The 11464-nt window shown below is 56.6% G+C and overlaps 1 protein-coding gene across 7 annotated transcripts in view; it reads left to right on the forward strand.

Annotated features, from left to right (window-relative positions):
- The window catches only part of HR (hair growth associated), a 15349-nt gene extending 7746 nt beyond the window's left edge, over window positions 1–7603 (forward strand). For 2 of the 7 annotated variants that reach the window (XM_014538310.1, XM_014538311.1), the window contains exons 8-19: window positions 21–136; window positions 969–1050; window positions 1519–1682; window positions 1791–2027; window positions 2461–2626; window positions 2756–2867; window positions 3033–3163; window positions 3283–3402; window positions 3500–3615; window positions 5474–5638; window positions 6018–6146; window positions 6335–7603. In XM_014538310.1, the coding sequence (XP_014393796.1) occupies window positions 21–136; window positions 969–1050; window positions 1519–1682; window positions 1791–2027; window positions 2461–2626; window positions 2756–2867; window positions 3033–3163; window positions 3283–3402; window positions 3500–3615; window positions 5474–5638; window positions 6018–6146; window positions 6335–6397 (1601 nt within the window). In that variant the 3' untranslated portion in view covers window positions 6398–7603. Of the gene's footprint in view, window positions 1–20; window positions 137–968; window positions 1051–1518; window positions 1683–1790; window positions 2028–2460; window positions 2627–2755; window positions 2868–3032; window positions 3164–3282; window positions 3403–3499; window positions 3616–5473; window positions 5639–6017; window positions 6147–6334 lie in introns of those variants that run through there. The other 5 variants (XM_014538313.1, XM_005864605.2, XM_014538312.1 and 2 more) reach the window with 4 other exon arrangements.
- The last annotated feature ends 3861 nt before the right edge of the window (window positions 7604–11464 follow it).

An 11464-nucleotide genomic window follows, 5' to 3' on the forward strand; every position in this document is an offset into this window, starting at 1 on the left:
CCACCGCCCCCCACCTCCAGCCCTGGCAGAACTGAGCACCGCAATGCACCAGGTCTGGATCAAGTTTGATATCCGGGAGCACTGTCCCTGCCAAGCTGATGCCCAGGTGTGGGCCCCTGGGGATGGGGGCCAGCAGGTAAGAAGCACGGCACGGTGACAGAGCACTAGCCGTGGGCCCCAGGATTGCGCAGTGTGATGCACAGTACTGACCTTGGCAGGGTTTGGCCCCTTTCTTTTGATGGGAACGAAGAGGAACATCAGGCTACTGCCCACCCTCCCTTGGGGATTTGGGTCCATGGAGCCAGTGTTAGCATTTGTCTCACCCCTGCCCCCGTCCGCTGCCCAGCAGAAGCCCTCACTGTGCACAGCCAGAGCGCCTATCCACTCTGCGCATGTTCCAGCTCAGCACTTGCCACATCTTGCTCGAGCGGCTTGCTTTCCTGTCCTGTCTGTCCACATCCCAGGCACAGACTCCTGCCGGCGGAATGTTGGCTCATCTCAGTATTCCCTGCACCTCTCACATAGCAGGTGCTAGATAGGCATTTTGCAAAGCTTTTATGAAGCTTGAGTTTTTGTTATAAAAGTTATTCATTCAGGAAATAGTTTATTGAATGCATTTTGCATGACAAGCTCCATGCTACATACCCGTGGTGGAAAATTTGGAAAATATGAACAGGGGGATAAGGAAGAAAATGACAGTGGCCTGTAATGCCACACGATCATTTTGGTATCAGTAGTTTGCCTATCTGTTTATTCGAGTCTGTTCTAGTGTACTTCAGATTGGACTGTACATAGGATCCCATGAGCAATTTTCCCCACCTAACGTTATATAACCTTTTGCTTCTTGTAAACATGATTTTAGGACGTACAAGAGTCTGTTGTTAATGCTTGTGGGTTGAGTTGGATTGAGTTGCCTTTGCCATTTTAAAATCTCTGGTTGGACTGGGGGTGGTGGATGGGTTTAACAGAAGGAGCCTAGAGAAAAAAACACCCCAACTCCACAACCTTCCTGCACGGAGGACACCAACAGGACCAAGGACATCAAAGCGGGTGAGGCCCCTGCCCCTGGTTCAGACTGGGGTGGGCGTGCTGGGCCAGGTGGGAAGCCTCAGGAGACTGGAATGGCTTTAGCCGCCCCCTCCCCCAATTGCTAGTACTCTTCTCAAGTCGCTCCAGAGAAAGTAAATCTAAACAAAACCTAGGACGAGCCTCCTAATCTCCTTCCAGCCAGAACCCCTTCCTGAGCCCTCCTTGGGAGAGGCTCTGGAGCTGCCAGTAGGAAAGCCGGGGTGGGAGGCGAGTGCATCCAGAGCGATGGGCCAGCCAATGAGGAGAGAGTGGAGAGATGGGCCAGCCAATGAGGAGAGAGTGGAGCGATGGGCCAGCCAGTGAGGAGAGAGTGGAGCGATGGGCCAGCCAGTGAGGAGAGAGTGGGCTCCGCCGGGAGATGAGGAAGAGCATGTGGGCAACGGAGCCTCAAGAGGAAGGGGAAGCCTTCACTGTTTTTCTCCCCAACAGAGACCCTGGACTCCACAGAGACCCCTGCCAAGGACCGTGCCAGCCGAGGGCCCCTGCCTTGTCCCTCTCTCTGTGAACTGCTGGCCTCCACTGCTGTCAAACTCTGCTTGGGGCACGAGCGGATACATATGGCCTTTGCCCCTGTCACTCCAGCCCTGCCCAGCGTGAGCAAGGGCAGGGGGGGCACGCTGGGGGCAGAGATGGGGCTGGCCCTCCCTGCGAGTTTGGCAGGTCCTGAGTCCTCTGCCTTCCATCACCCCCTGCCTCCGTAGGATGATCGAATCACCAATATCCTGGACAGCATCATCGCGCAGGTAGTGGAACGGAAGATCCAGGAGAAAGCCCTGGGGCCTGGGCTGCGGCCTGGGCCAGCCCTGCGCAAGGGTCTGGGCCTGCCCCTCTCACCAGTGCGGCCTAGGCTGCCTCCCCCGGGGGCTTTGCTGTGGCTGCAGGAGCCCAGGCCTCGGCGAGGCTTCCACCTCTTCCAGGAGCACTGGAGGCAGGGCCAGGTGAGGCTCTCACCACCCCACTGCCAGCTCTCACAGCCTCGCCTCCCCTCAGGGCCCTGATCCCTAGGCCTGGCCCATCACTTAGAGCAGCGGTTCTCAACCTGTGGGTCGCGACCCCTTTGGAGGTCGAACGACCCTTTCACAGGGGTCGCCTAAATACATCCTGCATATCAGATATTTACATTATGATTCATAACAGTAGCAAAATTACAGTTATGAAGTAGCACCGAAAATAATTGTATGGTTGAGGGTCACCACAACATGAGGAGCTGTATTAAAGGGTCGCGGCATTAGGAAGGTTGAGAACCACTGACTTAGAGGGGGCAGCAGGGGCTGGTCCCCCAGCTGTTCTGGTGATCTCTACCACACACCCCGGCCTGAGCATGTTGGGCACCCCATCTTTCTCCCCGTGTCCCCATCCCCTCCACTACAGCCTGTGTTGGTGTCAGGGATTCAGAGGACATTGCAAGGCAGCCTGTGGGGGACCGAGGCTCTTGAGGCGCTTGGAGGCCAGGTGCAGGCGCTGACCTCCCTCGGGCCTCCGCAGCCTACAAACCTGGGCACTGCAGCCTTCTGGGATGGATTCTCCCGGCCTGAGAGTAAGTGTCTTTGGTGTGTGGTAGAGGGAGCTGGGAGCCAGAGCCAGGTGGCAGCGGAGGCCCAGAGGGACCCTGGGGGCAGCTGGAAGCAGGGCCTAGGGCAGAAACAGGACTGTGTTGCTGCCCTGGGGACAGGGCCTCTGGGCAATGGCCTCTCTGTTCCTCCCCTAGTTCGCCCAAAGTCATCTGAGGGCTCAGTCCTCCTGCTGCACAGAGCTCTGCGGGATGAGGACACAAGCAGGTGTGTATGGGACCAAGGACTGGCCCTCCCTCCTCTCCTCCTTCCCCCCACCTGTGACCCTTGGCACACTCTGCTTGCCTCTGGGCGTGACCCCTGTAGTGGAGGGCTCTGATGGGGTCTCTGGTGCCTGGGTTGAGCCTGCTGGGCATGACTCCTCCCCCACAGGCTGGAGAACCTGGCTGCCAGCCTGCCCCTCCCAGAGTACTGTGCCCAACATGGGAAACTCAACCTGGCTTCCTACCTCCCACCGGGCCCTGCCCTGTGTCCACTGGAGCCCCAGCTGTGGGCAGCCTATGGTACGTGTGCACTGCACTCCTGCCCAGTCCCTGCCCCATTCCTATCATCTCTGTGCCTGTACGTCTGTGCCAAGGTTCTGGCACCTTTTCCCAACTGTCCTTTCTCTACCTCCGTGCAGGTGTAAGTCCACACCGTGGGCACCTGGGGACCAAGAACCTCTGTGTGGAGGTGACTGACCTGGTCAGCATCCTGGTCCGTGCTGAAGCCCCACTGCCTGCCTGGCATCGGGCACAGAAAGGTGGGGTCCTCGGGCGGAAGCAGGGTGGGGACAAGCTGCAGACGTGAGGTGCTGTGTCTGCCTGCCCTGGGCTCTCCTGACCGTCTTTCTCTCTCAGACTTCCTCTCAGGCCTGGACGGGGAGGGGCTCTGGTCTCCAGGCAGCCAGGTCAGCACCGTGTGGCACGTGTTCCGGGCACAGGACGCCCAACGCATCCGCCGTTTTCTCCAGATGGTGAGGAGGGAGACGGGACCCTGCCCTTCCCCGATGCAGCCCCTCGGCTCCCTGGGAGTAGGACTTCCCACCCAGAAGCCCTCCCTGTCTGTGTTCTCTGTGCTCCCCACTCCCTCAGGTGAGCCTCGACTCACACGCATGTTCAGAGAAGGCAGACTGGGACCTTGTGGGAGTCATGCGGTGGGTGCACAGAAAGAGCAAGGGTTGAGGTGGGAGCCAGTGATGAAATGGACTTGGAGTTGCTGCAGGCTAGGCACTGTATTGAGGCCTTGGTCCATTATCATGGTCACACCACTCCTTCATACGCACAGGCTGCTTTCCCATTTTGCAGATGAGGAAAACTGAGGCTGAGTGGTAGAGCTGGGACCTGAGCTTATAGCTGTTCCCATCCCAGGTCACTACCCTGTGCACCTCCTGGGGTCTCTCCTACATAGGCAAAGGGAAGCCCGTCTGAGATGCCCACCTGCTACGCTCCCTTAAGTCATCTACATCTCATGAGGAGGTGCTCCTTGAGGTGCTAGCAAGTAAGGGCTGAAGGAGGCCACCTGGCAGGTGGAGGGAGAGAGTGGACCACACTGAGGGGCAGGGGAAGAGAAGGTGAGCAGGAGGCAGGAAGGGCCAGCGGCTGGGGCCAGCGTTGAGGTTAGGGCAGGTCCAGTTTCAAAGTCTGGCTGAGCTCGGATTGTCCTGGGGAAAAGATGTCCACCAAGTGTCACCCCTGCTAAGGCATCTGCTCACATGCAGACATGCCGATGTCAACATGGCTGCCCACCACCACCTCCTACCCACAGGCATGCACATCTACAGATATGTCGACAGGCACATGTAGACCTGTAGATACACACACAGATGCTGGAACACATCTGCAGAGGGGAGCAGACAGAAGCATCCCTTCATACCCACATGGCAGTCCCATATGGCCAAATCCAATGACGCATGGGGAATCTGAGGGGTGCAGTCTCACTGGGTGGCCTGGGGAGCACTGACCTAGCCCCAGGATGGACTTGAATTGGGGGGCGGGGTCAAAGGAGCCTTGGCTCCTGCCTGGAGCTACCCGAGGGTCCAACCTGGCTTTACCAGTCTCCCCCTCCCCGTGGCTCGGTCTTGGAGCCCGAAGCCCAGAGACCATTGCTGAGGTTCTAGCTGAAGGGGTGGGTTTCGCTGGTGGCCAGTTGGGGCGCGATGCTGGTGTCAGCCTCTGTAGGTATTCCCTAGGCATCTGCTCTGGCCTCTGCCGGTCCTTGTCTGCCCAAGGAGCTCCCTGCTCGGGTTTGGCTGGCAAAGCCGCCCCCATGGCTGTGCTTGCTTCAGGGGCCTTGGCCCGGACGGGCCAGCCTGCCCATCCACTGGGAATCAGAGCTTCTGTGTGTCCTTTCTGCTTCTGAATCTGGGATCATAGAAGAATTTGGATTTTCACTCCAGGAACACCTAATCACCTACAATTTAGCACACAATTCCAATATTCGCTGGAATCCAGGTTAAGAGGGGATATATAGCAAGTTCATGAGTTGGGACTATTCAGGGTGTCTTCCTGGGTTTTGGAGAAAGGGGTATGTTTGCGTGACAGAGGAGAGGGCCCAGGGCCAGGCTCCTCAAGGCATCTGGCTTCAGGAAAAGCGGGGATTTAGACCCCCCTCACCTCAAGGCCCTTAATCCTTTCGTCTAAGCTCCTTTCAGCCAAATCTCCAATCTGCCAACCTTAGTGGCCGCAGCCCCTCACCACCCAGCCCCTTTCTCTCCCTCCTACTAGTATGTCCTCTCTGCTTGCCCTTCAAGACTTGAACACTCAGCTCTTTCCAGTGCCCACAGCCCTGCCCTCGCCTCCCTCCCTTGCTCATTCCCCTTTCTCTTCTTTGAGGTGTGTCCGGCTGGGGCAGGCAACCTGGAGCCTGGCACCCCAGGAAGCTGCTACCTGGATGCAGGGCTTCGGCGGCGCCTGCGGGAGGAGTGGGGTGTGAGCTGCTGGACCCTGCTGCAGGCCCCCGGAGAGGCTGTGCTGGTCCCCGCAGGGGCTCCCCACCAGGTGCGTCCCCAGGGGCCTGGGCTCCGCTGAGAGCTCAGAGTGCCAGAAACAGCGAGAACAGCAGTACAGCGATGCTGCATCCCCCACCTGGTATGGCCTCGTCCCTCTCCAGACCCGGGGACCTAGGCTGGGCAGGAAGCACACTCCCACTGTGGCATTCTTGAACTGGGCTTTGGGTCCGTGGGTGCTGACTCTGCCTGTGCCATCTCTGGCATCCCCTTGGCCTGGTTTTGGCTATGCCCTTGGGGATGCTGGTGCTGGATCCAGAGCCTCTGTTCTCTGAGAGCTGGGCAGGGTCATGATGGGAAATAGAGATCAGGGCCAAGCTGGGAAGTGTGAGTCTCCACTGACCCTCCTGTTCCCCTCCTTCCTGGCACAGGTGCAGGGCCTGGTAAGCACAGTGAGTGTCACTCAGCACTTCATGTCCCCCGAGACCTCTGCCCTCTCTGCTCAGCTCTGCCACCAGGGGTCCAGCCTGTCCCCTGACTGCCGCCTGCTTTGTGCCCAGGTGAGTATGACGCTGGCCAGGGAGCTGGGTGTGCTTCCCAAGTCCTCCTGTGGCACAGCTGGGGTGGCATAGCAGATACAGCTCTGTGCCAAGCAAGCAGCTAGCCGAGGCCAGGAAGGGTGTTCTTCTTGGTGGGGAGAGCCCACAAATACGATTGTGAACTCCGTGTCCTCTCGTTTTTCTCCTAGGTGGACTGGGCTGTGTTCCAAGCAGTGAAGTTGGCTGTGGGAACATTACGGGAGGCTAAATAGAGGGATCCCAGGTGTCTGGGGTAGAGGTGGTGGGTAGGTAGACCAGGTGCTCAGCTCAGGCACAGCATAAGCAGAGAAGACACTGGGGACTCGGGGACTTTTGGTCAATTCCACACGCACCACTCTGGGTACCAGCAGGACACCCTGTTTCCCACTTCTAACCTGGACCCTAAAGCCAACAACCACAGTGCCACTGAAGTTCACACCTGCCCTTCGCAGGCTGGCACCTGCTCCACCCCTGTGCCCCTCTCCATGGTACCAGGCCCACACTGGGGGTGCTGACTCCCTTCAGCCCCCTGCCCCCCAACCCAGGAGACAAACAGCCTTTCCTTGGGGGACTTTGGGAATCACTCTGGCTTAAGCAACACCTTCTGCTCCCTCATCTCCTGCTGTCCCACCTGCGCCAAGCTCTGTTACACACCCACCTCCTCACGGGACTCTGGGCGCCCATGCACTGCAGGCATCTGGACAAGGGGCCGCTGAAATCCTGCCCTCTTGTTCGAGGGAGAGCTGTGACGCGTGGGGCGGGGGTGGCCTCAGGACACTACCCAGGCTTGGCTGAAGGGAATGATAGGGGTGAGGCCCTGTCCCTGTTCCCTCCTCTCACCTCCCTCCTTCCTATTTTCCATTAAAGTCTGTTGTTTTCTGAAAGCCACCAGGCCAGTGTGGTTGGCCCTGCTCCTGCTGGCCACATAGATTGGGGAGGGAGGGGAGACATGGAAATGGAACCAGGTGGGCAGGAGCTGGGCTGTCCCTGACAGGGGCCTCAAACACCCCTGCCTGCTCTTCTTCCCTGGACCTGGGTCCCTCCCTCTCACTGAGCAGATGGAGCCTTCCAGGGGGCTACCCTGAGGATGCTCCTGACAAGCGACAATAGCAAGGCAGAGCCCTGGGCACAGCAGCAAGGTGGCTTTGACCCCAACCCTCCCCAAAAACTCCAGGCTACCCCATCTCTTCCATCTGATCTGACTCGGAGCTCCGGGAGTGTGGCCCAGGAGAGCCCCGGCCAGGGCTTGGCCTGCTGCCTGAGCCGGTTGGCAGCCCCTCCCCATCCCCAGGGCTCTCTGGTGTGGCTCTGCCTGTTCCCCTGCCCTAGCACACCTCAGCCAGCATGCTCCCACTCGTCATACCTGATTGTTCTGCGGTGGTTCGGGAAATGTGTGTGTGATTTTTTTAATAAAATAAAATTTTTTATTATAAATTTAATACACTTTCAGAACATTTAGAAAATAAGAAATGTCACCTGTAATTCCACCTCCACTCACTCTCAACCCAACCACTGATCGTATTTTGGTATATTTCCTCCTAGTATTTCCTCGTGTAAAGGATCTGTGTTACATGCAGTTGAATTGGTTTGCTTTTTACTTGGTTTCTCTTTTAACAAACACTCTTGTGATCATTTCCTGGGTTGCTACCTAACCTTCATTATTCATGGCTGCTTATATTCCCGAACGTGGCTTTGCCATGATTTACATAGCCATCCTTCATTTTAAAAAACACCAAAAAACGTTCCTTCATTGTCTGCAAAGCTAGATTATTTTCATGTGATAGAAAAACAAAAAATTAAGGGACTCCTACACTTTACTGTGCCACTGTTTTCCTTTAAGTGATTTCATTTAACCCGGTGTCATGATTCTGAGGTAGATGTTATTTATTTCTATTACACAGAAGAGGAAACAGGCAGTCTGGGGGGTAAGTGAGTCACCCAAGGCCACATTGCAATTTCAGTGGCAGCATTGGGATTTGAACCACTTGTCCTGACTCCAGCCGCCTCATTTACTTGGGGCTTAATGGCCTTTGCAGATGGCTCTGCTGTCTGCTCTGTCCTCCTTCCAATACATGCACTTTATAGCTGATCATGTTCCAAGTGGCACTGGGTGACCCATCCCTACCTACACTTCTCCTTAGATAGCCTTGTCCTGATGTCACCCCAGAACACCAAATACAGGGTCCTTCCTCTGAGAAGATGGGGGTGGCTCTGCCACGGGGCCTCTTTCTTCCCCACAGACCTCTGCCTGGGGTCACAGTACCCTCCAGGGAGTATTGGGTCGGACTCCATGCAAACAGCAGGTGGACCAACTGTCCCAGGACTGGACTGGGGATGAAGCCAGTTCAGGTGGGGACTGGCCTTGAGACTTGAGGCACTTGGTGGCCCTCTTCCTTACAGAGGCTTAGCTTGTCCCCCACCCAGTCCAGCCCTTTAGGCCTCTGCTTTTCCCAGCAACCCCACTGCCCCTTCACCTCCAGCCTCTCTCGCTGGCCCGGATGGCGAGGCACACCCTCAATGCTAGAAATGACCTCAGGTGTGTATACTTCATGCTACCTCTTTCTTTTTTTCTGATAAAGTACATTTTCTAGATTCTTAATTTTGAAATGATTGTAGATTTACAAACGAGTCACCAAAATAGCACAGACCATTCCCAGTTATCCTTCAGCCAGCTTCCTCTCATGTTAACATGGTACATAACCATGGCACAGTGATCAGAACTAAGACATTGGTTTCCATACAACACTATTAACTAAGCAACAGACTTTATTGAGATTCACTAGTTTTCCCTTGATGTCCATTCTGTTTCAGGATTCACTTCTGCCTGTGTCTTACCAATGACCCAGAAGGTAGATGTGGCTTTCCCAAGATCACAGCAAGCTAGTGGCATCGCCCAGGTTGAGGCCAGACCTCCTCCCTAACCCTGGGCTACTGCCCTCCTTACCCTTCCCACTTTGACAAGGGACAGGGTTTGTTGCTCTGTGGCCAACTCTGGTGTTACAGACACCCTTGCCCCGCCCTGCCTGCCCATGCCATCCCTTCGGTTTCTGAGGTTGCCTACACTGCCCTTCTGCACTCCTACTCACATGCATAAGTGGGTCCATGTGCCCTGGAATGGCTGGCTCAGGCTTCGCTCCTGTGGGCACTGTACTGTGTAGACAGGCTGGGCCACCCCGCTGCATGGCCACCCCCACCTGCCAGCGATCTTCCCTCTCTGGAAATGGAGGGCACGGAGCAGACATGAGGGAGACCTTTCTTTGTTTCTGGTTCTGAAGATTTCTATCTCAGCCCCCCGTCCTCAGCTTTTCCCATCTGTCTCAGGGCCTCTCCTGCCTCAGTCTGGGGTGTGCTCCCTTCCTTCCAAAGCCTGAGAAAGTCTGCCTTCTATTGTCTCCCTCAGCTCCCAGGAAGGGCTGGCACAGTCCGAGGGCTTCACCAGGGCTGCCCTTCACAGTTTACAAGCGGCTTTCATAGTTGCCTCCTGTGCTCCTCACCACAGAGGTGATTAGGTCCACTTCAGAGGAACGGAGCACTTTTCCCAGCGATAATGGGGGGAGTGGAGCCGCGGTTTGTTGAAGTCTTTGCTCTTCTACAGTCAGGCTGTCTGGTGTTTATCTTAGGCTGCCTCTGAGGCTCTCACAGCCCTGCCCAGACATGACCTCATTCTCTCTCAAATCATCCCCGGGAGGCAGAAAGGAGTCTGGGACCAACGCTGTCCCCACTTCACAGATGGGAAAACTGGGGGATACACACACACACACACACACACACTATGTTAACAGGTGGCTCTGCAGTGCAAGGAGCCTCTAAGCCTGGTGAGTTCAGCTGTTGGGAGGCAATAGGTCTGGGGCTGGGAGCAGCAGCGTCACCAAGTGCCTCCAAAGAGTGTGGGCCCACAGCCTCATACAGCGCCCGCCTCCAGGGATCTCAGTTCATGTGTGAGAAGGGCCTAAGGAGGCAGACCTGGTGTGGCTGGAATTCCCTAGAGTCTAGTTCCATGGTGGTCCTGGAGGCATACTTCATGAAAGTGGGCCTTTGTGTTGTAGCAACAAGTGCTGTGGCCAGGAGGGCCCAGCCAGGAGTGGGGGCAGTTGGTGGGCTGCCTGGTAAACAGCCCGTGGAGCTCCTCCATGACATCTCAACTCCCAAGAACCCTGTGAAGGGAAAGCTGTGAGCCAACCCACAGATGGGGAGACTGATGCTCACAACTTACCCAGGGACACAGCCAGCCAGTGGGCAGAGGTCGGGCATCTGGCTCCAAGTCCATTGTGTTGTCTGCTCCACCAAGCAACTAACCTCCTCACCCCCCTCACTCCCCCCAAAACACACACACACACACACACACACACACACACACACGGAGGTGCACAAAGGCAGCAGGAGGAAGAGGGGAGACCTAACTGAGGATCCCAGATTTGGCTGGCTTCACAGTTTCACTCCAGCTGGCCCTGCCTTCCTGTCCTGAGAGGTGGTTAAAGGAAGCTCTGAGGAGGAAAGGTCAGGCTGGGAGAGAAGCGGGAGCTCGCCAAAATCCACACCCTGCTCTCAGAGCAGCAGGCTGAGCCAGCTGGCAGTGGGGGCAACAGAGATGAAGGAGCAGAAACTGGCCCCTGCTCGCCCAGGGCTCCCAGGCTGCAGGGTAGAGGGCGCTGAAACAGAATAGGAGATGCCAGGCAGGGGGCTGGGACGCTGATCCCAGGACCTCTCTGCCCCATCCCCCTTTTCCCACTGCCAGCCACACCTTGACCATCCCAGCCCTGCTCCCTCCCTCCTCTGAGCGCTGTCACACCTCCAGCTCAAACCAGTCATTTAGCTCTCGGCTTATAACCCTGAGTTGACTTTTTATTATATGTCTACATCTACCTTCCCAACTAGATCAGAATCTCCTCCAAGGCAAGAGCTTATGTCCTCTGTTACAGTACATTTTTGGTGGGGAAAAAAAGTGGTTATTTAGGAAGTGATCATTTTGGGCAATGCAGTGGTATGTTTATGACAAAAAAGCTGGACAATGCATCGCGGCCCCAGACCTCCGTGACGTCATTCGGCTTGTGACGTCACCGTCGCTGGCTACTGTGGCGCTCCGCAGCCCACAGGCAGGATGACGCAACCGTCAGAACCGGTGCGGACCTGTGCGCGCTGGAGATGTTAGCGAGGCTGGCGGCTAGAGGTACCGGGAGAGGGCGAGGAGAAACGGGTAGAGAAGCCCAAACTGGGTGGTGTTCGCATTGCCCCGACTGGCCCCGCCTCCGCGATGACAGACGCGGGTCAGCCAATCCGGGCCGGCCGCGGGGAAGCGCAGC

Source organism: Myotis brandtii, unplaced genomic scaffold (genome assembly GCF_000412655.1).
Source record: "Myotis brandtii unplaced genomic scaffold, ASM41265v1 scaffold19, whole genome shotgun sequence".
NCBI classification, from domain to species: Eukaryota; Metazoa; Chordata; class Mammalia; order Chiroptera; family Vespertilionidae; genus Myotis; species Myotis brandtii.